General features: G+C 48.3%; 2 protein-coding genes and 1 long non-coding RNA gene across 6 annotated transcripts; 2 read left to right on the forward strand and 1 right to left on the reverse strand.

Annotated features, from left to right (window-relative positions):
• The first annotated feature begins 4,868 nt into the window (after positions 1–4,868).
• LOC122203750 (glutathione S-transferase theta-1) lies at positions 4,869–16,702 on the forward strand. Of its 2 annotated transcripts, XM_042910824.1 has the most exons (5): positions 4,869–5,059; positions 6,886–6,973; positions 7,551–7,701; positions 15,870–16,046; positions 16,232–16,702. In XM_042910824.1, exons 1-5 carry the CDS (start codon positions 4,948–4,950, stop codon positions 16,424–16,426), a joined length of 723 nt encoding a protein of 240 aa, XP_042766758.1. In that variant the 5' UTR covers positions 4,869–4,947; the 3' UTR covers positions 16,427–16,702. The 2 variants fall into 2 exon arrangements, with proteins under 2 accessions (XP_042766758.1, XP_042766759.1); XM_042910825.1 differs by lacking the exon at positions 6,886–6,973 and having other exon boundaries at positions 4,981–5,059.
• Positions 10,035–19,097, reverse strand: LOC122203751. Its single transcript, XR_006195321.1, has 3 exons — positions 19,008–19,097; positions 18,268–18,359; positions 10,035–10,292 (listed from the first exon to the last, which is right to left on the reverse strand). It is a non-coding gene; the product is annotated as an uncharacterized LOC122203751 (long non-coding RNA).
• LOC122203749 (glutathione S-transferase theta-3-like) lies at positions 19,019–25,870 on the forward strand. 3 transcript variants are annotated; one of them, XM_042910820.1, is made up of 5 exons: positions 19,019–19,224; positions 20,581–20,668; positions 22,727–22,877; positions 24,933–25,109; positions 25,442–25,870. In XM_042910820.1, the coding sequence occupies exons 1-5, from the start codon at positions 19,113–19,115 to the stop codon at positions 25,634–25,636; spliced, it is 723 nt and encodes a 240-aa protein (XP_042766754.1). In that variant the 5' UTR covers positions 19,019–19,112; the 3' UTR covers positions 25,637–25,870. The 3 variants fall into 3 exon arrangements, with proteins under 3 accessions (XP_042766754.1, XP_042766757.1, XP_042766756.1); XM_042910822.1 differs by lacking the exon at positions 19,019–19,224 and adding an exon at positions 19,358–19,419; XM_042910823.1 differs by lacking the exons at positions 22,727–22,877; positions 24,933–25,109 and adding an exon at positions 21,332–21,339 and having other exon boundaries at positions 19,113–19,224; positions 25,450–25,870.
• The last annotated feature ends 1,705 nt before the right edge of the window (positions 25,871–27,575 follow it).

The raw sequence follows: 27,575 nt of genomic DNA on the forward strand, positions 1-27,575 counted from the left end.
AGCCCGATGCGGGGCTCGAACTCACATACCGCGAGATCATGACCTGAGCCGAAGTCGGACGCTTAACCGACTGAGCCACCCAGGCACCCCATCTCTTTTGTTTTTTAAAGTAGGCTCCATACCCAGCACAGAGGCCAATGTGGGGCTTGAACTCATGACTCTGAGATCAAGGCCTGAGCTGAGATCAAGAGTTGGACACTTAACTGACTGAGCCACCCAGGTGCCCCAGAGTGTCAGACTCTTGATTTCAGCTCAGGCCATGCTCCCAGGGTTGTGGGATCAAGCCCCAAGTTGGGCTCTTTGCTGAGGCTGGGGATTCTCTCTCTCTCCCTCTGTTTCTCTCCCCTGCCGGTGCTATCTCTCACTCTCAAATAAAAAAATAAAAATAAAATAAAGTAAATAAAACCCTTTAAAAAGAGAAAAACAAGACAGGAAATCAATGAAACAAAAAAATTGATTTTTAAAAAAATGTTTATTTTGAGAGAGAGAGAGAGAATGCATGCGCAATTGTGCATGTGTACCCATGTGGGAGAGGGACAGAGAGAGAATCCCAAGCAGGCTCCACACTGTCAGCACAGAGCCCGCCTGGGGCTGGGAACTACCAACCTGAGCCCAAATCAAGATGCTTAACTGACTGAGCCATCCAGGTGCCCCCCAAAATTGGATTAAAAAATTTTTTTAATTTAATTTTGAAAGAGAGAGAGAGACAGACAGACAGACAGAGCACGAGCAGGGGAGGGGCAGAGGGAGATGGAAACACAGAATCTGAAGCAGACTCCAAGCTCTGAGCTGTCAGCACAGAGCCCAATGTGGGGCTCGAACTCACGAACCGTGAGATCATGACCTAAGTCGAAGTCGGCTGCTTAACCAACTGAGCCACCCAGGCACCCCCAAAATTGGATTTTTGAAAAGATCAACAAACTTGACAAATCTTTAGCAGCTATGATGAACAAGAAAAATATAAGACTTGAACTACTCAGATAAGGAATAAAAGTGGGTACATCACAACTCATCTTACAGAAGTATAAAGGATTGTAAAGAACATGCTAGGAACGATTGTATGAGAATAAGTTAGACAACCTGTTTGAGATGGAAAATTCCTAGAACACATTATCCACCAAAATGGACTCAAGAATAGAAAGTCTGAATAAACTTATGGCAAGTAAAGAGATTGAAATAGTAAAAATAATAATAAAAAAAACCTTCCTACAAAGAAAAGCCTAGGATCAGAAAGTTTCACGGGTGAATTCTATCAAATGCTTAAGGAATTAACACCAAATGGGGCATTTGGCTGGCTCAGTCAGTGGAGCATGCAACTCTTGACCTTGAAGTTGTGAGATCTGGCCCCATGTTGGGTGTAGAGACTGTTTAAAAATAAAATCTTAGGGGCGCCTGGGTGGCTCAGTTGGTTAAGCTTCGAACTTGAGATTTCAGCTCAGGTCATGATCTCACGGTTTGTGAGTTCAAGACCCCCACTGGGCTCTGCACTGGCAGTGTGGAGCCTATGTGGGATTTAATCTCTCTCCATCTCTCTGCCCCTCTCCAGTTTGTTCTCTCTCTCTCTCTCTCTGTAAATAAAGAAACTTAAAAAAAAAAATAAAATAAAATCTTAACAGCATAAAAAGAATTAACAGTAAGCCTTTACAAACTCTTTCAGAAAATAGAAGAGGAGGAAACATTTCCCACTTGATTCCATTGTTATCAGAGAACAAGTTCCAAATTCATATTTTGTTGCTTGAGGCTTGAAAATCAATACTTGAGAGACAAATGATGGAGGGGGGGGGAGGAAAGTTTGCTTTATTCAGGAAGCTGGAAACCTGGGAAGATGGTGGATAAATGTCGCTAAGATCATCTTCCTCGTCCAGGTGAAGCCAGAGGGTTTTAATTGGGAAGGCACAGGAAAAGGGAGTGGGGTTACATGGGGGAGATGTAGGTGCCCAGGCGGCTAGTGCTATGTGGACATGACCCTGAACGGACTTGCTGGCATCACTGGCAGCTATTTTGGGATGTAGTCAATCCTTATCTTTTGGGTAAGTTTGGTCCTTCACTCCTCAAGGCCAGTGGCGTTCAAATCTCAAGGAAATAAGTTCTGCTACAGATCAAGGGATTTAAGTCAGCAAACAAGGAGTGCATAAGCTTGAAGCAAGTGAACCCTTAAGACTGGGTGGAGTGCTACTACACTATGAAGCCAGGATGACCCTGAGATGCAAACAGGAAAAAGAACATGAGAAAATAAACAACTTTGTTGCAATATTCCTTATAAATGCAGGCGTTAAAATTCTCAACAAAATACCAGCAAATCATATCCACAGCATATTAAAAGGATTATATATCATGAGCAGGAATGCAAAGATGATTCAATATATGAAAATCAATCAGGGCACCTGGGTGACTTGGTTAAGCATCTGACTCTTGATCTCAGCTCAGGTCTTAATCTCAGGGTCTCGAGTTCAAGCCCTGCATTGGGCTTCGTGCTGGGCATGAAGCCTACTTAAAACAAAAAAACGTGAAAATCAATCATTATGACACATCATACTAACAAAATAAAGAAAAAAATCACATGATTATCACATGATTATCTTGATAGATGCAGAAAAAAGCATTTGATGAAATCCAACACCCTTTCAGGATAAAATAACCCAACAAATAACGGAAGGGAATTCCCTCAGCCTGATAAAGGGCGTCTATGAAAAACTCACAGCTAACATCATACTTAATGGTGGAGTTCATGAGTTCGAGCCCCGCATCGGTCTCTGTGCTGACAGCTGGGAGCCCAGAGCCTGCTTCAGATTCTGTGTCTCCCTCTGCCCCTCCCCGGCTCGTTCTCTCTCTCTCAAAAATAAATAAAACACAAATAAATAAATAGCCTTTGTCTCTTTTTCTATAGAATAATAAATCCATCAGTCTCTTGTGAGATAGGTTACGTGAGTCAGACCCAAAGAAAAGGATTAATCCTGAATATGGACCAATGTAGGTTTTGAACCTTCAAGATTGAGGCTGAGCCCGAGACAGGATCCTGCCCAGCTCCTCTGGGGGTGCTGACTGGGGTCAGTGGAAAGTGGGCATTGGGTAACTAACTGTTGCCTCATCTGAGGTTCTAGCTACTTTTTCAAACTTCACCACTGAAATCTGAAGTCCTCATCCTTCCTTAAATTTTTTTTTTTTTTTTTCCAGTGAGGGGCGCCTGGGTGGCTCAGTCAGTTGAGCGTCTAACTCTTGATTTTGGCTCAGGTCATGATCCCAGGGTCATGGATTGAGCCCCATGTCGCTCCGCGCGGAGTGTGGAGCCTGCTTAAGATTCTCTCTCTCTCTCTCTCTCTCTCTCTCTCTCTCTCCCTCTGATGCTCTCCCCCCACTTGAATGTGCTCTCTCTAAAAAAAATAAAATGAAATAAAATAAAAAAATTAAAACAACTTTTTTCTCTGTTAAAGATCATTATTACCAACATTTCCTCTCTTTGCAGAAATCTTCCTTACTATGTAGAAAACCTCATGTTCCTGCAGGTGCATTTTTCAGTTGGACTTGTTTTAGAAGATGACACAGACACTATCTGACCAGCCAGGTGGCAGGCTCTAGGGGATTCCCGGGTAGCAAGGAATAGGCCTATGATCAAGGCTCAGAGGTGCGTCTAGGGGTGGCAACTTGCAAGGGCCCTGGAGGGCTCTAGCCTCCCCACCATTTTATCTACCTACCTACCTACCTATCTCTTACTGAGATATAACTGACTTATAGCACTGTGGAAGTTTAAGGTGTGCAACATGGTGATTTGATACATTTATATATTGCAATATGAACTAACACCTCTATTATGTCACCTAATTATTTCTTTTTTGTGGGGAGAACAATTAAGATCTAGTTTCTCAGCAACTTTGAAATTGTAATACAGTTGTTGACTATATTGTTGACAACTAATGTTGTTGACTAATAGTAATTATGTTGTGATGGATCTCCACAACTTATTTCTCTCCTAGTTGCAAGTATGTACCCTTACGTATCTTTCCAGTTTTCCCACCTGCAGGCCCTGGTAACCACTATTCTACTTAGTTTCTGTGAGTTTGGCTTCTTTTAGATTTTGCATAGAAGTGTGGTGAAACCATATTTGTTTTTCTTTCTCTGTCTGACTTACCTCAGCACAATGCCCTCAAGGTTCATTCAGATTGTCACAAATGGCAGGATTTCCTTCTTCCTCGCGGCTGAATAGTATTTCATTGTGTCTGTACGCATGTTCTGTATCCATTCATCCCTCGAATAGTTGTTTCCACATCTTGGCTGTTGTGAATAATGCTGCCATCAACGCGGGCGCGCAAATATTTCTTTCATATCCTGTTTCCATTTCATTTGAATATATGCCCAGAAGTGGGATTGCTGGATCTCTCCCCAGGATTTGAATGAGGGAAGAAACAAATTCAGGGAATGTGAGGCACTGTGCCGGCAGGAGCAGGAAGACCCAAGTACAGAGAGTACCATCTGAGCAGAGTGAGTTACCACAAAATGCTAGACATAAGCCCTGAGGCTGTGCCATTGGCTAGTATCACGATCTCTGGGGTGTGGGGCTAAGATCTCTGGAGCCGGACCTTCTGGGTCCTTAATCACTGTCTGCCTCCATTTCGACATCTCTAAAATGGGAACGATGGGAAATTCTGACACAAATAGCAAGGAAGAACCTTGAAGACACCATGGTAAGTGAAATAAGATAGTCACAAAGGACCCTCCGAGGGATGACCATCGCGCCACCACCTGGCCTGCTGGGCGGTGCGCTGCTCTAACCAACCTGTCAGACAGGCCCATGGCCGCGCAGCCATTGGACCAAAGCGCCGGGGTGCCCGGAGCTGCCCAATGGGGAGTGGTGGCCGGTGGGGCGTGGCCGCGAGGACTGCGTGTGAGTTCCCTGGCAGCTTGGGGTTTGCAGAGTCCCTCGGGTCACGAGTCGGGTCTTTCCGCCCCGCCATGGGCCTGGAGCTGTACTTGGACCTGCTGTCCCAGCCCTGCCGCGCCATCTACATCTTTGCCAAGAAGAACCGCATTCCTTTCGAGATGCGCACAGTGGAGCTGCTCAAAGGTGGGCCGAGGCTCGGGTTTGGGAATCGAGAGATCGGGGAGGAACGGGGAGGCCAAATATTGCTTAAAAGGACCTCCGGCGCCAACTCCTTCTCGGGGCCATCGCCGGAAAAGGTGAGCCGCCAGGGAGATCAGAGATTCATCCCCCAAACAGTGCTCCGTCCCACCGAGTAGGCGATGAGGCTCGGCGGAGGCCGAGTAGAGGGGTGGAGAACTTGAAAAAGAGAGACGTCGTGAGCAAAAAGGAAGGCTACACCTGGACATAGGGATAGAGGACCTCCAGAACAGAGATGGGGGCAGGGGGAGGGCTGAGCACAGAGACCGGGGCGGAGCCGAGTCCCTCCTTGGTGGCCCCCAACTGCTGAAATTCGGCAACAACGGTCACTGTCCCAGGGTCTCACTTTCCAGCCCTGCTCTATGCATTGGTCCAGTCTGCACCGGGGGTCCCCCTCTGTCCCTTCCTCCTTCTTCTGCTTTGCCTTCTCCTGCTTTACCTTGTCCTCTGCCTCTCTTGTTCCTGCTGGGTGGGGGTCCCCCTGGGGGTGTGCTGGGAGCCTGAGGGGAGACTGCAGGGAAGGCTGCTGCGGCTTGGTGATCCCTGCACTCTCAACAGGAGGATTTGTTTCTCTGGCAGGCTCCCGAGGCTCCAAGGACACGGTTGGAACTTGGGGGGTAAGAGGGAGGCAGGACCCAGGTATTCCTGGGTGGGCAAGTAGGGTAACTCTCCTTGGCTGAGCCTTTCCCCTCATCGCTTCCCCACCAGTGTGGGGCCCTTGCCTGCTTTTGTGCCTTGGCACTGGCCTGTCCCTCTGCCTGAATCGTCATCTTCTCCCCCCTCCAGGGCATTTCCCACTTGTCCTGCCCAGGGACAGAGTATAGGGGAGAAGGCATAGGGACAAGAGAACATCCCAGCCAGGCTGTTAAATAAAGGGTGCAGAGAGCAGTGTGTTTCACTAGGAGAGGAGGGCAGGTGTGTCTGGTGAAGAAGGAGCAGTCTCAGGGAGGGAAGTGGGAGGACGGTGGGTGTGTTTGAGGCTAGAGGGTGAAGGCAATCATATACGGCTTTGAGGAACTTCCACCTGATCCTGGGGTAATAGGGAGCCGCTGAAGACTGTTGAGCAGGATGGCAATGAGCTTAAGTGCTGTTCAGAAGCTTCTCTCTGGCTGCATCTGAAGGAGTAGGAACCACCCAGATGCGCTCAAGCAGAGGCCTGTGTCCCCGGGGACACTAGGCTGTACCTTTTGGGGACAAAAATGTGACTGTCCCAGTTCCAGCAGAGCCTAAAGGCAGGGCCAGCCCCCGCATCCCTAATGGCCAGGACAGGGTGAATAAGGGGACACAGAAGAGCTGGTAGAAGTTCTTTGCAGGTAAACAGATACCAGGAAGAGGCCACTTCTCTGTATTTGGTGACCTTACCTTAGAGTCCACAGGGAAAGGGGCACTGTATGAAGTCAGAGCTCCATTAGGGTGAACAGCCACCCTGCTCTGAAAGCTTGGGGCACCCTGTATATGAACTTATGAGGCTGGGGATGGTGCAAAGGTGATGGGTGGGGTGCATACGAAGGCCCAACTGAAGCATCATATCCTACACCTTGGGCTGTGCACAAAGGGACTTGGCATGGGCTGACTCGGTTCATTTTGCAACATTTGGCAGAGTAGTCTCTTGTTCCTTCCAAAGTGGCCCTCACCAGCCTAGGCCATGCAGGAGAACAGCTGGGGGCTGGAGAAAAGTCATGAATTTGGGGCCTGGGCATAGGAGGGAGTGGGCACAGGCCATGCAGGCCTCAGTGGTAACTCCCTCCCCCAACATGATGGGCTCTCCGCAGGCCAACACCTCAGCGATGCCTTTGCCCAGGTGAACCCCCTGAAGAAGGTGCCTGCTTTGAAAGATGGGGACTTCACCTTGGCTGAGAGGTAACTGCTACCAGACCTCACTGGAACCATCTTGGCCTACCCCTTTATTTTAGAGACAATTCATGCATACTCAAGGGCCCTCTAGGTCCACCCCTGTCACAACACCTTCATAACCCAGGGCAGGAGGAAGCTCCAGGGGCCTTGTCTGCTCTGTTCCATGATCCTGCGGCACCCCCAGCGTTTCCTATAGGATGCTTTAGGGAGAACAGAGACGACAAGAAAGCCTTTTTGAGCAATCAGGCCGTCTGAGGCTAGGCTGGATGCCAGATGATGAGAATGGATGCAGGCTAAGAAGAACTAAGCTTCTTTAAGGCTTAGCTTTGATGGTAGCTCTCTGGTCAGAAACTGTCTCCGAACACTTGGCAGGATATTCTGCTGTGGGCTTTTGCCCGGTGGTAGGATGAGCCTCAGATAGACTCTCAGCTCTTCTGAAACTGTGCCTGGGCAAGTCCCTTCACTATTCTAAGCATGGCTTCCTTGTCTGAAGAATAAGGCAAATACCTTGGCACATTGTCAGGAAGATTAAAGAAGGGACTCTGTATAAAGCCCCTAGCACCGTGTCCTTCCTCCCCTGCAGTGTGGCCATCCTGCTCTACCTGACCCGCAAGTATAAAGTCGCTGACCATTGGTACCCCCAGGATCTACAGGCCTGCGCCCGTGTGGATGAGTACCTGGCATGGCAGCATATGACCCTGCGGAGAAGCTGTCTCCGGGCCCTGTGGCATAAGGTGAGGGTGGGGAGGTCAGTCAGGGTATCACCCCAAAGGGGCTAAAGCACCATTGCATTCTTCTTTTCCATTTGGAGAGTCTCTACTGCTCTGACTTTGACTCCACTAATTCTTTCTTCTGTTGCCCCCACGATGCTATGAAACCCATGTAATACAGTCTTTATTTGAGATACTTTTTTTTCAGTTCTAGAAATTCCACTAGGTTCTTTTTTAAGTTTCCATTTCTGTGCTGAAATTCACCATCTGTATACCTGCTTAGTCCATATTTTCTTCTAAATTCTTTAGCATATTTATAATCATTACTTAAAAGTCTTGGTCAGCTAATTTTATTTTTATTTTTTTTAAAGATTTTTTCTTTTGAATGTTTATTTGTTTTTGAGAGAGAGAGGAGATAGAACATGAGCAGAGGAGGGACAGAGAGAGAGGGAGACACAGAATCTGAAGCAGGCTCCAGGCTCCGAGCTGTCAGCACAGAGCCCGGCGCGGGGCTCAAACCCATGAACAGTGAGATCATGACTTGAGCCGAAGTCGGATGCTCAACCGACTGAGCCACCCAGGTGCCCCAATTTGTCAGTTAATTTTAATACTTTGGTCCCCTGTGGACCTATTTCTATTGGCCGTTTTTTATCCTCCTGATTATGGGTCACATTTTCTTCTTTTTTTGCATGTCTCATAATTTAATATTGTGTGCTACATATTATGTTTGAAAGAAGGTAGAGGGACGCCTGGGTGGCTCAATTGGTTGAGCATCTGACTCTTGATTTCAGCTCACGTCACGATCCCAGGGTTGTGGGATTGAGCCCCACATTTGGCTCCATGCTGAGCATGAAGCCTGCTTAAGATTCTCTCTCTCTGCCTCTCTCCTCTGTGCTCTCTCTCTCTCTCAAAAATAAATAAATAAATAAATAAATAAATAAATAAATACAAACTTTACAAAAATAAATAAAAGAAGTCAGAGATAGAAGTACATACTAAATGCCTCTAGAAAGAGTTTGTATTTTCCTCCGTCAGGCAGCCATGGTATGAGGTTAATTTCTTCCAGCTAATCAGGAGGTGGGCTAGGTTGTAGCTTTAGTTAGTTTCAGTTCATCTCTGGTTTCAGATATCTTTTTTTTTTTTCTAAGTTTATTTATTTATTTTGAGGTGAGGAGAGGCAGAGAAAGGGAAAGATAGAATATCCCAAGTAGGCTCTGCACTGTCAGCACGGAGTGCAATGTGGGGCTCGAACTCATGAATTGTGCAATCATGAGCTGAGCTGAAATCAAGTATTGGACACTTAACCGACTGAGCTACACAGGTGCCCCTGTTGTTGTTCACAACACCATTATTCACAGTAGCTAGATGGTGGGAGAAACGCCAGTGTCCATGGATGGATGAATGGATAAACAAAGTGGTATGTACATGCCAAGGAATATTATTCGGCCATAAAAAGGAAGGAAATAATGCAATATGTTATCATATGGATAAACCTTAAAAACATTATGCTAAGTGAAATAAGCCAGACAGAAAAAGACAAATACTCTATGATTCCACTTTTCTATATTTATTTTTTAAGGTTAAAAACTTTTTGTTAAGTTTATGTATTTATTTTGAGAGAGACAGAGATAGCATGAGTTGGGGGGGAGAGGGGGCGGGGACAGAGAAAGAGAGGGAGAAAGAGAGAGAGAATGAGAGAGAGAATGAGAGAGAGAGAGAGAGAGAGAGAGAGAGAGAGAGAATCCTAAGCAGGCTCTACGCTGTCAGCACAGAACCGGAAGTGGGGCTCGAACCCATGGAATCATGAGATCATGACCTGAGCTGAAACAGTCAGACGCTTAACCGACTGAGCCACCCAGGCGCCCCTATTTTTTAAGATTTTAAATTTATTTTTAAGTAATGTCTATACTCACTATGGGGCTTGAACTCACAACCCTGAGATCAAGAGTTTCATGCCCCATGGACTAAGCCATCCAGGTGCCCCTTGTTTTATCTTTTTAAAGATTTTTTATCACTTTTTTTTGAAGTTTATTTTTCTTAGTAATCTCTATATCCAACGTGAGGCTGGAACTTATGACCCCAAGATTAAGAGTCGCACATTCCTCTGACTGAGCCAGCCAGGCGCCCCTGTATGATTCCACTTATGTGGGATCTCTAGACTATTTCAGTTCATAAAGATGAGAAAGTAGACAGATGGCTACCAGGGGACGGGGTTTGAGGCGGGGGGAGGAGGGAAAGGGAAGTTGTTTAATGGGCACAGAGTTTCAGTTTGGGATGATGAATGAGTTTGGAGATGGATGCTACTGGACCCCTGAGTCCAGTTCTTGAATCTCAATGTCACAAAAATAAACACTGAGAAAGAAAACAGGCAGAGTTTATTAGAGATAGCTTGTACACAGGGGAGCCAACAAGAAAGAGGAATGTTGCCACCCGTCCCCCCCCCAACATGTGCAGCTTATAAAGGCACTTTTCCAAAGGGTGAGGGGCTGGGAGCAGGGAAACATCTTTCAGTCCCACGGTCATTATCTTGTGATGGTCACTTTTTAGTGGACAGTCACAGGATGCCTCTCTTCATGGTCAACATTCTTTAGAGCTCTTGGTAAATAGAAATACTCCTGCAAGCAACATTTAAATTGTTACTTCTAATTTTCCCCGGGTAACCATTACTCCCTGATAGTTGTTATCTCTCATTCGTTCCCTTTCCCAGAAGGAGATATTTGTCTCGAAGCATATGGAAACTTTTTTTTAAGGTTTATTTATTTATTTATTGAGAGAGAGAGATGGACAGTGTGTGCAAGGAGGGGGAGGGGCAGAGAGAGGGAGACAGAGAATCCCAGGCAGGCTCTGTGCTGTCAGCGCAGAGCCCAACTTGCTTGAACCTTTTGAGATTGAGAGAGGGCGGGGGGGTGGGGGGAGAGAATCTTAAGCAGGCTCCATGCTCAGTGAGGAGCCCGACATGGAGCTCAATCCCATGACCCTGGGATCGTGACCTGAGTCAAAATCAAGAGTCAGATGCTCAAGCTGACTGAGTCGTCCAGGCACCCTTGGCTTTTTTTCTTTTATTTTTTGTTCTTTCTTTTATTTTCCATTTTAAATAGTTCTATAATTCTTTGATGGCTTTAAAGAAAAATAAGATTATTTTCTTTCCACCATTATTATGATGGGAGTTATGGTTTTTGTGACTTTGGTATCCAATAAGAAATGGGATTCCTCATTTTTAAAGTGTATGGGTCATCGGGGCGCCAGGATGGCTCAGTTGGTTGAGCATCCAACTTCGGCTGAGGTCACGATCTCACGGTTCATGAGTTCCAGCCCTGCATCAGGCTCTCTGCTGTCAGCATGGATCCTACTTTGGATCCTCTGTCCCCCTCTGTGCTCCTCCTCTGCGCGCACACACACACACACACACACACACACACACACACACACACTCTGTCTGTCTGTCTCTCTCTCTCAAATAAATAAACATTAAAAAAAAAAAACATTTAAAGTGTATGGGTCATTGGCTTTATTGTTCTATCTCCTGTCATTTCATATATAACACAGAAACAGAAAACAAAAGCCAAAAAACTTCTTGGTGGCCCTCATGCCTTCCTGAGAGGCCACCCTGCTCTGGGATCTGGTGGGAGTCCTTCCAGTTCACGATTTTATACATTATTACATTTATGTGTACTCATAAACAAAATAAAGTTTTGCTTTGAGTGTTTAAAGTTTTATGTAAGTGCTCCCCATATCATTCTGCAACGTGCATTTTTCTATATTGCCATGGGTGGATCTAATTTATCCATTTTTAACCTACTCTGTAGTAATTCATTATATAAATACATCAGAATGTATTTATTACCCGATTATGGTCTTTTATATTTAATGAGGAACAGGGGCACCTGACTGGCTCAGTGAGTAGAGCATGTGACTCTTGATCTCGCCCCGTGTTGGGTGAAGAGATTACTTAAAAAAAAATAATAAAATCTTTTTAAAAATTAATTATTTATTTATTTTAATTTTATTTTTTATTTTTTAAAATTTACATCCAAATTAGTTAGCATATAGTGCAACAATGATTTCAGGAGTGGATTCTTTAGTGCCCCTTACCCATTTAGCCCGTCCCCCCTCCCACAACCCCTCCAGTAACCTCAGTTTATTCTCCATATTTATGTCTCTTCTGTTTTGTCCCCCTCCCTGTTTTTATATTATTTTTGTTTCCCTTCCCTTATGTTCATCTGTTTTGTCTTTTAAAGTCCTCCTATGAGCGGGGCGCCTGGGTGGCGCAGTCGGTTAAGCGTCCGACTTCAGCCAGGTCACGATCTCACAGTCCGTGGGTTCGAGCCCCGCGTCAGGCTCTGGGCTGATGGCTCGGAGCCTGGAGCCTGTTTCCGATTCTGTGTCTCCCTCTCTCTCTGCCCCTCCCCCGTTCATGCTCTGTCTCTCTCTGTCCCAAAAATAAATAAAAATAAATAAAAATAAATAAAAAAAAAAAAGTCCTCCTATGAGTGAAATCATATGATTTTTGTCTTTCTCTGACTGACTAATTTCACTTAGCATAATACCCTCCAGTTCCATCCACGTAGTTGCAAATGGCAAGATTTCATTCTTTTTGATTGCCCAGTAATACTCCATTGCATATATATACATTCTTTATCCATTCATCCATTGTTGAACATTTGGGCGCTTTCCATACTTTGGCTATTGTTGATAGTGCTGCTATAAACACGGGGGTGCATGTGTCCCTTCGAAACAGCACACCTGTATCCCTTCGATCAATGCCTAGTAGTGCAATTGCTGGGTCATAGGGTAGTTCTATTTTTAGTTTTTTGAGGAACCTCCATACTGTTTTCCAGAGTGGCTGCACCAACTTGCATTCCCACCAACAATGCAAAAGAGATCCTCTTTCTCCGCATCCTCGCCAACATCTGTTGTTGCCTGAGTTGTTAATGTTAGCCATTCTGACAGGTGTGAGATGGTATATCTCATTGTGGTTTTGATTTGTATTTCCTTGATGGTGAATGATGTTGAGCATTTTTTCATGTGTCGGTTGGCCATCTGGATGTCTTCTTTGGAGAAGTGTCTATTCATGTCTTTTGCCCATTTCTTCACTGGATTATTTGTTTTTTTGGGTGTTGAGTTTGATAAGTTCTTTATAGATTTTGGATACTAACCCTTTATCTGATATGTCGTTTGCAAATATCTTCTCCCATTCTGTCGGTTGCCTTTTAGTTTTGCTGATTGTTTCCTTTGCTGTGCAGAAGCTTTTTATTTTGATGAGGTCCCAATAGTTCATTTTTGCTTTTTTTTCCCTTGCCTCTGAAGATCTGTTGGCTAAGAAGTTGCTGTGGCCAGGGCCAAAGAGGTTTTTGCCTGCTTTCTCCTCAAGGATTTTGATGGCTTCATGTCTTACATTGAGGTCTTTGATCCATTTTGAGTTTACTTTTGTGTATGGTGTAAGAAAGTGGTCCAGGTTCATTCTTCTGCATGTCGCCGTCCCGTTTTCCCAGCGCCACTTGCTGAAGAGACTGTCTTTATTCCATTGGATATTCTTTCCTGCTTTGTCGAAGATTAGTTGGCCATACATTTGTGGATCCATTTCTGGGTTCTCTATTCTATTCCATTGATCAGAGTGTCTGTTCTTGTGCTGGTATCATACTGTCTTGATGATTATAGCTTTGTAGTATAGCTTGAAGTCTGGGATTGTGATGCCTCCTGCTTTGGTTTTCTTTTTCAAGATTGCATTGGCTATTCAGAGTCTTTTCTGGTTCCATACAAATTTTAGGATTATTTGTTCTAGCTCTATGAAGAATGTTGGTGTTATTTTGATAGGGATTGCATTGAATATGTAGATTGCTTTGGGTAGTATTGACATTTTAGCAATATTTGTTCTTCCTATCCAGGAGCATGGGATCTTTTTCCATTTTTTGTGTGTCTTCTTCAATTTCTTTCATAAGCTTTCTATAGTTCTCAGTGTATAGATTTTTCACCTCTTTGGTTAGATTTATTCCTAGGTATTTTATGGTTTTTGTGCAACTGTAAATGGGATTGATTCCTTGATTTCTCTTTCTGTCGCTTCATTGTTGGTGTATAGGAATGCAACCGATTTCTGTGCATTGATTTTATATCCTGCAACTTTGCTGAATTCATGAATCAATTCTAGCAGTTTTTGGGTGGAATCTTTCGGGTTTTCCATATAAAGTATCATGTTATCTGTGAAGAGTGAAAGCTTGACCTCCTCCTGGCCGATTTGGATGCCTTTTATTTCTTTTGTTGTCTGATTGCAGAGGCTAAGACTTCCAATACTATGTTGAATAACAGTGGTGAGAGTGGACATCTCTGTCTTGTTCCTGACCTTAGGGGGAAAGCTCTCAGTTTTTCCCCATTGAGGATGATATTAGCGTTGGGTTGTTCATGTATGGCTTTTATGATCTCGAGGTATGATCCTTCTATCCCTACTTTCTTGAGGGTTTTTATCAAGAAAGGATGCTGTATTTTGTCCAATGCTTTCTCTGCATCTATTGAGAGGATCATATGGTTCTTGTCCTTTCTTTTATTGATGTGATGAATCACATTAATTGTTTTGCGGATATTGAACTAGCCCTGCATCCCAGGTATAAATCCCACTTGGTCGTGGTGAATAATTTTTTTAATGTTTTATTGTTGGAGCTGGTTGGCTAATATCTTGTTGAGTATTCTTGCATCCATGTTCATCAGGGAAATTGGTCTATAGTTCTCCAAAAAATAATAAAATCTTAAAAAAAATAATAAAGGGGAACAAAACCACTTTTTAAAACCCTAAGAATTTTGAATCTACCAAATTGGAACAGAAGGGAAATGTAGAGAGTCCACAACCTCTTGCAGGGGTGAGGCGGATAATAAATAGAGGGAAGAGGCCTAGGTGGGGTTCTGCAGACTGAGAGCCCATGAACATCAGCCTTAGATACTGAGCAGGGATACCGTATGGCCAGCACCCTTTACATTCAAAAGAAGCTGGAGGGGCACCTCGGTGGCTCAGTCAGTTAAGTTTAAGCGTCTGACTTCGGCTCAGGTCATGATCTCATAGCTCGTGGGTTCGAGCCCCACATCGGGCTCTGTGCTCACAGAGCCTGGAGCCTGCTGCAGATTTTGTGTCCCTCTTTTGCTCTGCCCCTCCCCTGCTCATTCTCTGTCTCACTCTCTCAAGAATGAATAAACATTAAAAGATATTTAATTAAAAAGAAACTGGAAGTCTGGACTCTCATATGAAATGTCCCGTGTTAAATGTCAGCAACTGATCCATATTTTTAAAAACTCTGTAGCCAGACCAATGTTATTAGCTCAGAACTGGCCTCCAGGGCACCAGTGGGCGATCGTTGATTCTGTCTACCTTGTATGGGAGAGGAAACTGAAGCCCAAAGCCAGGGCTCGTGTACGATCCTAGTCCTGTGTATCTGTTTACCTGTATCTCAGGCTCTCCCAAATGACCTTACCAAACAAAGCATGAAGCCTCCCTCTCATGATCCCCATCTATGTATCTCCCAGACAGCTCTGCCAACCTTGAGGCTGTTGATGGCTTCCCCCTAAAACACCTTCCTCCTGGAATCCTGGACACCACTCTTTCTTGGCCCTCCCCCTTAGTCCCTCAGAAAATGTTGGTTCTACTCTTGACTTAGTCTTTTCTTGGCTGTGCCTTTCAGGCAAGTGACGGTGCCTCTCTGGGCCCCACTTTTCCATTTACAAGAGGAGTCATGGCACTATTATTATTCCTATATTATAGACGGGGAAACTGAAGTTCAGAGTGTTTGAGGATTTTGTTTTGGGTCCACACACTCTATAAGTGGCAGAGTGGAAATCTTATTAGCTTATCTTCCTAATTACTTATACAGTAAGAGGTACTGGCTTTATATTCAGGGGGAAAGATGTTATAAAATAGATTGTTCCCAAGCCTAATACCTACTTCCAAAATATAAAACTCATTGTTCAGGTCCCCTTTGAGTCCTTCTGTTGGATGCTCCTGAGGTTCAGCCATCAGAGATCACAGAAGAAGGAATATTTCTGGGAAAGATGGTCCTCTGGGAGTTTCCCTGCAGGCCTACCCAGGCTATAGAAGAGAGGTGCATGCAGCCAGAAAGCAGCTCAAACTGGGGTGGGGAGGCACACATGCCTTCCTGCCCCTGAGGCTGGCTGGGCTGGCCCTTAACCCTTTGCTTTGCTTCCCCACCTACCAGGTGATGTTCCCTGTTTTCCTGGGTGAGCCAGTATCTCCTGAGATGCTGGCGACCACCCTTGCTGAGTTGGATGTGACCCTGCAGTTGCTTGAGGACAAGTTCCTCCAGAACAAGGCCTTTCTCATTGGGCCCCATGTCTCCCTGGCTGACCTGGTAGCCATCACAGAGCTGATGCATGTGAGTGGTATGGATAGGGTGGGCCTGCTCGGCGGGGAGGGCCCTGGGGAGTTGCTGAAGTCTTGCCACTGGCTGTGCTTATCTATGGAAACCTCTTCTGGAGCTATGTGGCCCCCACACCGGGCAGATGCTGCCATTCTTGACCTTGCCAACCCACCCCCATCCTGTTCTCTTTCTCCCTACAGCCTGTGGGTGCTGGCTGCCAAGTCTTTGAAGGTAGACCCAAGCTGGCTGCATGGTGCCGGCGTGTGGAGGCAGCAGTGGGAGAGGATCTCTTCCGGGAGGCCCATGAGGTCATCCTGAAGGCCAAGGACTCTCCACCTGCAGACCCCACCATAAAGCAGAAGCTGATGCCTGCGGTGCTGGCCATGATCCGGTGAGCCAGGAAGCCTTGTACCTGCTCTGTCCAGGATAGTTCGCAAAGCATCTTCATTTCCAATCTCCCATGGGAGGTTGGCTCAGAGGGCAGGAGTGACTTGCCTGAGTCCCACTGCCCCTCTGCTCCCCAGGTTAGATCCCTACACCCACACCATCTTCCACAGCGGCCTGAAAGCCACAATGAGAATGGAACACCCAGATCTTATCTCCTTTAATCACTGCATTTCGTTTTCAGTTTAGGAAATAAACCTGGGCTCAGCCTGAGCCTGTGCTTCTAATAGTGTGTGATTTATTTGACCTTCTGTCCTGGCCCTCGTCTTCTTCTCTATCCCAAAGACAACCCCCTTTCCTAAGCCCTATGGGTCAGCTTCTCCGTGATGGTTTCCAGGAGTGAAATGAACAAACGCTCTCTAATCTTCTAGTTCTTGGAGAAAGTGATTTGTCAGCACAGAGGGCAGCAGGCATCCCATATGTGGTGGCTGTAGGCATGGTGATCAATCGGTTGGCTGGGCCAACCTCCCAGGATATGGCCCTTTGGCACCAAGTGCTGTAGCTCATGTGTCCTGCCTGTGTTCTGCAGGATTGGTCAGGAGGGGAAAATCCAAATAGCAGCTCTCCTGGTCAGGAAATCAATTATGCAGGCCTTAAAGGCCATGCCTATGATCTGTAAACCATAAACAGGCATAGTGTGCTGAGAATGCATTTTATTTATTTATTTATTTATTTATTCATTTACTTAGTTACTTATATTTTATTTTAAGTAGGCTCCACACCCAATGTGGGGCCTCAACTCACAACCCTGAGATTAAGGGTCACATGCTTTACCGACTGAGCCAGGCAGTCACCCCACTAGATTGCATTTTTTTTTTTAACGTTTATTTATTTTTGAGACAGAGAAAGACAGAGCATGAACGGGGGAGGGTGAGAAAGAGGGAGACACAGAATCTGAAACAGGCTCCAGGCTCTGAGCTGTCAGCACACAGCCCGACGCAGGGCTCGAACTCACGGACTGCGAGATCATGACCTGAGCCGACGTCAGCCACTCAACCAACTGAGCCACCCAGGCGCCCCATAGATTGCATTTTAAAATAATATTCTGGCTGGATGCGGGGGGTTGGACTGGAGGATGGCCAGAGAGGAAGCAGGGAGATTGGATATTATAGTAATCCTGCCAAAGGCGATTTGTGCAAGAGGGCAGGGCAATGAAGGGACTGGAGAACATGGCCCCTTCCAGTTTGGAGAGGGCTCCAGCACTAGGCTGTGAAGGCACTCTCCTGGGGAAATAGGTTTTACATAAACGGGGAATTTAGGGGATCAGGGAGGCCAAACTATTCTTAAATTTTCCAATAACATCCTCTTGTCAAGGGGCTTTTTCTGAATCTTGGCTTTGGGGGCAGGATTTTCTTACTCCAAGAGCCTCTCTTAGGGAATGGGGGTCCATAGCCACAGACCTCAGGAGCCCCCACGGTGTCAGTTGGAGGGACTTGGCCCTGCAAAGGAGCTGGGGAAGTTTCAGTCCCCCTGCAAGTCACTAGGTGGGCCCCATGGGTTCCTGCCATTTGCTAGAGGGATTAGCTGGAGTGTAAGGAATATGACCCCAGGGATTAGGGAGGGGTGGCTCATTCTTTCCAGTAGTGTGGGCCTGGCCTCCGCAGTGAGTTGGGGTCCAGAAACCTCCCCAGCCTCCATCCTGAGCACTGGCCATAGGGGAGGCTACTGCACCTCCTTTCTCTGCCTCCCTTTGTGTTCCCCGGGAATCAGAAGCCCCTCCTCTCTCAGTCTGAGGAGGTGGCTTGGGCCAATGGAAGGCAGCCAAGCCCTTTCCGCTGCTAAATTCACTGACCTTCCGTGCTGGAAGCGTCCTTGACGTCCTGTTCCCATTATCATCCTTCACTGTCCCAGTGTGGGTTCGGCTTTTGGCTTCGTCCAGCAAAGCTGAGGACGGCAGAAAGGATTACTCCAGACTCCGTGCAAGTCAGGAGAGGTGAGGGGGAGGCTAAGGGAAGTCTCCCAGAGTTGCTCTCAAGCTCCCGTTATTGAGCATACATTTAGGGAAACATTGTGCAATACGTCCGTGGGCTATGTGCCAGGAAGAACGTATAGAAAACGCGCAGAAAAACAAGTTAAGGCAGGATAAAATATTCCATGGGATAACATGACCCAAGGAATTTATGGGTACCGGCAGGACCTAACCCCTAGATACACATTAACTAGATAAGCGAAGTGAGTGCCCGCCAGATACACATTAACTAGATAAGCGAAGCGCAGTCTGCTGTTTTCAGCAACACCAGAAAGCAGTGTTCTCCTTTGCAATGCGTTCCCTGTAACCCCTAAACCAGGACATAGTTATTTGATTTCCCCAACCCCAGGTAGATATTGAGGTCAGGAGAAGAGGTGTGACCTGGCAGCAAAGGCTCGGGTCAGAGACCAAGTCTCCCAGTGCTACCGAGAGAACCGCTACAGGGATTCCCGGTGAGGGAACGAGGGAGAGCTGGGGTGTCTCTGATTGGTCCAAAGTTCTCCGGAGCCATCCAATGGGCGGGGAGGGTGTGGCAGGGCTCAGAGGAGGGCTCAACTCCTCACCCGGACTGCGGATTGCGCTGGGCTCTTGGACGTTAGCGCCAGCCGTTGCTGTTCCCGGTCTTGTACCCTAGGCGCGACCCCGGGGTCGGGTCCTCCGCTCTCGCCATGGGCCTAGAGCTCTACCTGGACTTAATATCCCAGCCCTGCCGCGCCGTCTACATCTTCGCCAAGAAGAACGGCATCCCCTTCGAGTTGCGCACGGTGGAGCTGCTCAAAGGTGGGCCTGGCCGGCAGACAGGCCTTGAGGGCAGGGCCGCCCGTGCGCTGAAGGACCCCCGCCGGGCCGCGCGCCGCAGAGCGACTGGAAGGGTCACTTTCCAGTACGGAAGCCGTGACATCACTTATCGGTGGTGTATTTTTCAACAGCCCCGATCTTTGCTTAGTGACTACGAAACATTTTTTCAAAATACAGGTTAAGAGGGAGCAGAGCAGACAGAGAGCAGTGGGGGGCGCGGGGGACGGGAAGGGGGGTGCGTGGGGAACCAGAGTGAGTGCGCCAACACCCCCACACCGGGGCTTGTAGGAGACCATGAAACTGCCTTCTCATTTCTTTATTGGAGTAGCCCGCATCTCTGGAATTTCTGCATCTGTCAGCAAGAGAAGGCTGTTCCACTTGGAGCCCGTCCCCTCTTTACTTCTACCTACGCCTGCCTACTTCCCCTCCACATTTACAGGATCCAGTGGAGGAGGCAGGGCTGTAATCGGACAGTAGGCCTATCCTTGGGCAGGCCAGGAGGGAGACCCCCTTCTTGGCTCAGCCTGCCCACCTTGTCTTTGGTGTCCCCAACCTGGGACACCAACTGCTATGCTGCCACCTTACTCCACCTTTTTAGCCCTCTTTGGGATGGAGGCTGGGCACGGAGGCATTTTCTGGAGGGAGAATGGGTGGCGGTGATTGTCTTCACCCAGTAGAAGGGCAAAGAGGGCCCTATGGCCAGGCGGGAGCCTGTTTCGTGGAATCGCTCTGACTCCACACACAGGGATTGTCGTACCTCCCAGCACTGGCCCAGCTTCAGGAATGCAGAAGTGAGTCAGACCTGGGAACACCCACTGGGGAAGGAGCCGTGAGGGTTTGGCACCAGAAAGAAAGAGGAGCTAAGCTGGTGGAGTCTGGGTGACTGAATGGGACAGAGGCTCCTGGAGAGAACGAGGCTGCACTGAGGGCTGGGAGCAGGTGTGTGTGGAGCTTTGTGGTGTGGACAGGTCACCCACCCGGCATAGGAAGATGGCTGAAGGGGGCAAGCCTAGAGCCCAGGGAGGAGGCTGGAGTGTCCGACAAATGGATGGACTTGGTTGGGGGTGGGGCTGGATTACAGCTGCTGGCAATCGCCCTCTCTCCTTGCCCAAGCTGATTTGGCCCAGATTTCCAAGGGGGTGGACACAGGAAGGGTGGGCCTCTGCTGGGGAGGTCAGGGCCTGTGATCTGGTGACCAGCAGAGTGTTCTCCTTCCCGCTGCCCCGCCCAGATAGGGGCCTTGGAAAGAGCTGGTGCCCGGATGTTGAGGTGGGGGTTGGGCAGAGACCTCAGAGGGCTTAGGGTTCTCCTCACCCGCCTCACTGGTCTCTCCCACAGGTCAGCACCACAGCGATGCTTTTGCCCAGGTGAACCCCCTGAAGAAGGTGCCAGCCTTGAAGGATGGGGACTTCACCTTGGCTGAGAGGTATCAGGTCCCCAGGCTGCTACAGGCCTTGTGAGGCCGGTCAGCCATTTGGGTGTCTACCGTTGATGGCTTGGACCACAGCTTGTGTGCCCTGAGCGCCTGTGCCAGCCCCAGCAGGCAGAGGAGCCTGGGGCTGGGAGGGGCTGCTGAAGTCATGGCATCTCCACTCTCCCCGGCATGGTACAAATGAGGAAACTGAGGCCGGGTGAGGGGAGGCACTTGCACAAAATATTGAGAAGTAGCTGCAGAGCTACTCTTCTACAAATCTTGGGAGCAAGTCCTATTGCCCTGGATGTCAAGAGAACACCCAGAGAGCTTCAGTGGCTATTTGCTGGGCACCCAGCAGGGCCAGGAAGTATCCAGGCCCTAGGGCCAAAGCAGTGAACAAATTCTAAGCCCTTACCCTCATGGAGCTCATATTCTACAAGGGGGGAGTGATAATCTCTGTAAAGGTGTAACGCATCCCGTGGTGATGGGTGCCATGGAGGAAATAACTAGGGTAAGAGTGAGGGTGGGTGCGATTTTGAGTAGGATGTTGAGTGAAGGGCCCCTTGAAGAGGAGGCATCTGGGCAGAGACCTGCAGGAACAGAGATGCAAGGTATGTAGGGAAGAGTGTTCTGGCTGGAGGGAACAGCAAAGCCAAATGCTATGGGGTGAGACAGTGCTTGGGGTACAGGTAGAAGAGGCAAGGCATTCAGTGTGGCTAGGGTAAGCAAGGGGAGAAAGCAAGGGCTGAGGTCTCAGGGTAGCATGTGGGGCCAGGAAGATTGGCTTTTACTGTAGGTAAGATGGGACCATTGGAGGAATTTAAGCAGAGGAAAGCTGAGGTCTGACTTAGGTTTCTTGTTTTTGTTGTTGTTGTTGTTGTTGTTGTTGTTGTTTTTTTAAAGCGGGGGTTGGCAAGTGAGTGAGGGTGGAGAGAGAGGGAGAGAGAGAATCCCATGAGGAGCAGAGACAGAGAGAGAGAGAGAGAGAGGAGGGAGAGAGAGAAGCGGGGTTGGAGCTCACCCAGGGGGAGGCTTGTGCTCACTCGAAGCAGGGCTCGAGTTCACCTGAAGTGGGACAGAAGCTCACCCCAAGTGGGACTCAAACTCACAAACTGAGATCATGACCCGAGCCAAAGTCACATGCTTAACTGACTGAACCACCTAGGTGCCCCCGACTTAGGTTTTAAAGGATCCCTCTGGCTGGGTTGAGAAGGTACTGTGCTAATCCAGGAGAGAGGTCCTGGGACCCCAGACCAAGGTGGTGAGGTAGGGGGAAGTAGTGGTCAGTTCTGGATGCCCTTGAAGGTCAAACCTAAGTTTGCTGAAGAGCTGGAGGTGGGTGGAAGAGATGAGAGCCCAGGTCAGCCTCAAGGTTGGCAGCTGAATGGTATCCTTTACCGAAGCCACATAGTACCTCCATGGTAGAGCCAGATTCACATTCCACTTGGCTCCAGAACATCTGGCCGCTGGATAATCCAACATCCATGGAGGCATCGTGCTCTGGCCAGATATGATGCACAGGCCAGACATGGTGGAGGGAGAGGAGGGAGGGGGGAGGTCAGGGAGGGCTTCCTGGGGGAGGGTGCTGGAGGCTTTGGGCAGGTAGAGAGGAGATGGGATATGGTGGGAAGCAGTGACCCGTTCACCTGGGAGGCCTTGTCTGAACCCCAGGGAGTGTCAGAGGACTTGGCCTTGCTCCTGGCGTGGCCGTGCATTGGATATGGTGGGGAGTGGTATCTGAGTTGCTCTTGTCCTTCAAGAACCATGTTGGGTTGCCCCTTCCTCATGGAAGCTTTCTCTGAGTTCCCCACCCCCCTCCTTCTGAAATCCTAAGACATGTTGTTTTTCACTTGGTGCCCTTAGTTCAGATGGTAGGATGGCCTAATGTAGAACTGTGTGATTCAAGGCAGTCACCTAACCTCTCTGAGCCTCACATTCCTCCTCTGTACCATGGAGATAGTGAAATGCTCCATCTGTAGGAGTTGGGGAGATGTGAGCAGTGTGGGCTGGCCCCTATGGAGTGGCTGAAGAGTGACTAGTACATGTTCCCGCCCCCTCCGTGTCCCCCAGTGTGGCCATCCTGTTGTATCTGTGTCGCAAGTATGAGGTCCCTGACCACTGGTACCCTCAGGACCTGCAGGCCCGTGCCCGTGTGGACGAGTACCTAGCATGGCAGCACACGGCCCTACGGAATAGTTGCACACGAGCCATGTGGCAGAAGGTGAGCTATGGCAGGACGGGGACTCTTCTAGGATGCTCAAGGGACAGTGCTTTCTGTTTAAAACATTTTGTTCAGAACCGAGGCCTTAGAACACCAAATTCTAGAATCCCAGAGACTCCCTAGTCCAACCAACTTGTTTCCCAGAGGGGAAACCGAGGCAGAACTAGGGAGTTGACTTTGCCCAATGTGCTCTGATTCTTGAGCTGGTGAGAATCAATTTTATGCCCTTTGGCATCCTCCAGACTGCCTGGAGACATTGCCTTTTGGGAGACAAAAAAAGCCAAACCCTCTAACCACACACATACTTTTCAAGTAGGGAAGTGTTAAATGAAAAATCTTAAACTAAGCAGAGATGAGGAGACATCTCAATAAAGTTGATCCGATTTCTGGGTATTCAAGGATTTCTAAGCCTAAGAACACTGAAAAACTCAAAGAAGAGCCTAACAGATTGTACACATACAATGATTTTGTGTAAGAGGAAAGAATTAGACTTAAAATAAGCAAAAAACTGGCAAGGATTTGCTATAAAGAAGTAACATTCTTTTTTTTTTTTTTTTTTTTTCAAAAAAAATGTTTTAAGTTTATTTCTTTTGAGAGAGCAAAGAGAAGGACCAGGGGAGGGACAGAGAGAGAGGGAGAGAGAGGATCCTAAGCAGGCTCCATGTTGTCAGTGCAGAGCCTGATGCAGGGCTTAATCTCACCAACCATGAGATCATGACCTGAGCTGAAATCAAGAGTTGGATGCTTAACCGACTGAGCCACCCAGGTACCCTGAAAGAAGTAACATTCTTTAAAAAAAATTTTTTTAACGTGTATTTATTTTTGAGAGACAGAAAGAGACAGAGCATGAGCAGGGGAGGGGCAGAGAGAGAGGCAGACAGAATCGGGAGCAGGCTCCAGGCTCCGAGCTGTCAGCACAGAGCCTGACCTGGGGCTCAAACCCACAAACCGTGAGATCATGACCTGAGCTGAAGTTGGATGCTGAACAGAAGAAACACCCCAGAAGTAACATTCTTATTATTTAAGATGCTCTCAGAATGCCATCAAACAAAGGCACAGGAGAAAAATGGGCACAAGAAACCAGCAGGGATTTAATTGAAGGACAGAGAGAGATGGTCATTAAATGGATGAAAATACATTTAACCTAAGAATCAAGTAAATGCACATCTAAGCAGGACACAGATACCATTTTTACCCATCAGATGTACAGATGTTTTTGAAATGTGTGCCCTGAGTTATTATTTTTAGGGTACTTACAAAGGGCCCAGCACACAGTGGGTGCCCTGTGCATGTGAGGGAGCATGCGATGGGCATGCTCATACTCTGCTGTAGGTAGAGAATCATTGTTCTGAAGGGTCGTTGGGCAAAACGCAGGTTTCTGTAACCTTAGAAATGCCTTCCTTGAAGCCTCTTGGGGCTGAGAGAGGAGCCCCCTCAAGCTGGTAGGGGCAGGAGCCTGGTGCGTTTGAAGGCAGAATGGAGAGTAGTCAAGTAGAGTGAATATAGACCTTCACTACTCAAAGTGTGGACCAGGGACCAGGAGCATCAGCACCACCTGGGAGCTTGGAAATGCACAGTCTCAAGCACCACACAGGCATACAGATTAGGAACGTGCACTTTAATCAGATCCCAGAAGGATTTGCATGCGTTGTCCCATTTGAGAAGCCTGGGGTGGAGGAGGAGGTGGGGAGTGGGGAGAGGGTGACTGTGGTGCTGAGAAGGCACCTGGTGTAGGCTTTCATGGTGAGGGTAGTGGGGAGCCATGGAAGGCTTTATGCAGGGGGTGATATGGGCAAACTGGGATTGCAGAAGATCCCCGTTCTGCACCCCCCCCACCCCCCCACCCCCGGCTGCCCTGCAGGAGGACCTAGGGAGTGGTGGAGGCTGTCCATGATGGAGTAGGAGATGAGGCCTGGGCTGGTGGTGGCCGTGGGTGGATGGAGTGGGTGAGTGTGAGGAGAAATTTGAAGGCCTGGTGATAGATTGGATGAGAGCAGGAACCGGCCTGCGCTTTGGGCAGACCCTGAGCCCTTTCTCTGCCTGCCCACCCACCAGATGATGTTCCCAGTGTTCCTGGGCGAACAGGTGCCCCCTGAGACATTGGCATCTACTCTGGCTGAGCTGGAAAGGTGCCTGCAGCTGCTCGAGGACAAATTCCTAAAGGACCAAGACTTCCTTGCTGGACCCCACATCTCAGTGGCTGACTTGGTGGCCATCACGGAGCTGATGCATGTGAGTGCCATGGGGGAGGGTGGTCCACTGGGCAGTGGGGTGTCCTGGGAGGGTGCCAACATACCAGCTCACATTGCCCTTTCTGACTGTGCGGCCCTGGGCAAGTCACTTCCCTCTCTGAGCCTCAGTGTTCTCATCTGTAAAATGGGGCTTCAAGACCCTATCCTGCAGTGATATTGAGAAGCTTCCTAGTGTCTCCTGGGAGAGAACCTCCAGCCTATTCCATATGTGGCAGAGGAGGGAAAACCCACCCAGGGGAATCCCTCGACCAGGTCATGCTGCCTCGTGCTTGTCCATGTGTAGCCACTCCACCTGGCTCCCTCTCCCCATAGCCTGTCAGTGCTGGCTGCCAAGTCTTCAAAAGCCGACCCAAGCTGGCTGCATGGCGCCAACGCGTGGAGGCCGCCGTGGGAAAGGACCTCTTTCAGGAGGCACATGCAGTTGTCATGAAGGCCAAGGACTTGCCTCCAGCAGACAGTGCCATAAAGGAGAAGCTGAAGCCCTCGGTGCAGGTTTTGTTGCAGTGAGTGGAGGACCAGGCCTGCAGAGACGATGGAGACTCTGTTGTTGGAAGAAGAGATGGAATCGCCCCTCCTAGGCTATGAGCAAGGCCTGCTGTCCAGCCTCTGGCCCTTAGTTCCCTCCATGCATGAGATCTTCATTCCTCCTTTTGTCTGTCTCCTCACTCCACTCCTGCCCCTTCCACCCTGGCTTCATGTGACCCCTGGACAGAGCTTTAGTAAACACATATTTGTCCCCCTTGTGTTTGAAACTTCTGGTGGTGCCTTACTGCTCTGAGGCTAAAGTATGAATCATTGAACTTTGCATTGCCCACCCCTCCAGGGCACCCCCTTCTGGTTGCACACAGTAGCCCATCATTTTAGACCCCTTCTCCCAGCTGCCACCCCCACCTCCACTTCCTGGCCTTAGCTCAGGCTGTTTCCGTTGCTTATAGGACCCCTCCTCACCTTGCCTGGTGCCCCTCCTAGTCTTTAGGCATTTGTCACCATGTTGTTTCTCCAGTGAGACTTCCCTGACTTCCCTAGCCCCAGGCCAAGTCCGGTGACCCCCGGGGCTCCTCAGCCCCAGACCTTCCCTCTTTCAGTCCTAGAACAGAGTTGGTTCCACACCCCCTGGGCTGAGCACCTGTCTCAGCTGGGGGTTGACCTGGGGAAGGGATGTCTGAATCGGACATGGACTTCATCTCTTAGGTCTCTGTCATCCCTCTGGGGTGATGCTGTCTCCCAGAGGTGGGGTGGAAGGTTGGTTTATGAAGTGCCTTGCAAGGAGGGAAGTCCCAGATTAGTTCCTGGCCCTCTGGGTGCTGCTGAGAGGCCTCACTCTCCCAAGCCTACTCATAACCCCAACCAATGTCTTATCTATGCCCCACCCTGGGTCCCAGACTTGCCACCTGTCCCTCTCCTTTCTCCTCAAGATTATCACAATCCACCTGTCTTGTGTTCTAGATTCTCTGATAGCCTAGTCATCCAACAAACTGCTAATGGGACTGGGTCCTGAACAGAGCCTCTCAGCCTGCCTGCCTTCTCATGGAGGCTCGCCCCACCTTTTATTTTTTAATGTTTATTTTTGAGAGAGAGAGAGAGAGCAGGCAAGGGTCAGAGAGAGAGGGAGACACAAAATCTGAAGCAGGCTCCAGGCTCTGAGCTGTCAGCACAGAGCCTGATGTGGGGCTTGAACTCACAGCCTAAGCTGAAGTCAGACGCTCAACCGACTGGGCTACCCAGGCGCCCCATCTTTTTTTTTTTTTTAAGATTTTTTTTTAAAGTAATCTCTATGCACAACATGGGGTTCGAACCTACAACCCTGAGATCAAGAGTCGCATGCTTCACTGACTGAGCCAGCCAGGCGCCCCAAGGCTCCTTTAATATGCACACCCACATAGAATTTTAGAAGTGTAATTGAGATTATTTATACACACCCACACAATTTCTTTTTTTTTATTTTATTTTTTTTAACGTTTATTTACTTTTGAGACAGAGAGAGACAGAGCATGAACGGGGGAGGGGCAGAGAGAGAGGGAGACACAGAATCGGAAACAGGCTCCAGGCTCTGAGCCATCAGCCCAGAGCCTGACGCGGGGCTCGAACTCACGGACCGCGAGATCGTGACCTGAGCCGAAGTCGGACGCTTAACCGACTGAGCCACCCAGGCGCCCCCACACCCACACAATTTCAACTGTATTTTCATTTACAATTCAGACAACTTTGCAACACTGATGAGAGTACCATGTTTAGCCATATCAACAGGTTTCCATGTGCTAAGTCACACATTTTGTTTTGACTATAAAAATATAGGGTACTGTAAACATGGCTGGCAGTTTGGCTAGGACCTGGCTTTCACCCCCTTGGTGGATAGTACTTCAGCATGAAACAAGGTTACCACAGGTGCAAGAGGGCACAAAGGCAGATAGATGTCTGTGGTGAGCCAGAGTTCTCTACCCAGCCT

The sequence above is a fragment of the Panthera leo genome, chromosome D3, assembly GCF_018350215.1.
Source record: "Panthera leo isolate Ple1 chromosome D3, P.leo_Ple1_pat1.1, whole genome shotgun sequence".
Taxonomy (NCBI): Eukaryota; Metazoa; Chordata; class Mammalia; order Carnivora; family Felidae; genus Panthera; species Panthera leo.

Bases quoted from the DNA above. Each gene is read 5' to 3' on its own strand.
- LOC122203750 (XM_042910824.1), top strand. From the start codon at position 4,948: ATGGGCCTGGAGCTGTACTTGGACCTGCTGTCCCAGCCCTGCCGCGCC. The intron at 5,060-6,885 runs GTGGGCCGAGGC...GGCTCTCCGCAG, and splicing joins CACAGTGGAGCTGCTCAAAG to GCCAACACCTCAGCGATGCC. The intron at 16,047-16,231 runs GTGAGTGGTATG...TTCTCCCTACAG, and splicing joins CCATCACAGAGCTGATGCAT to CCTGTGGGTGCTGGCTGCCA.
- LOC122203749 (XM_042910820.1), top strand. From the start codon at position 19,113: ATGGGCCTAGAGCTCTACCTGGACTTAATATCCCAGCCCTGCCGCGCC. The intron at 20,669-22,726 runs GTATCAGGTCCC...CGTGTCCCCCAG, and splicing joins GACTTCACCTTGGCTGAGAG to TGTGGCCATCCTGTTGTATC. The intron at 25,110-25,441 runs GTGAGTGCCATG...CTCTCCCCATAG, and splicing joins CCATCACGGAGCTGATGCAT to CCTGTCAGTGCTGGCTGCCA.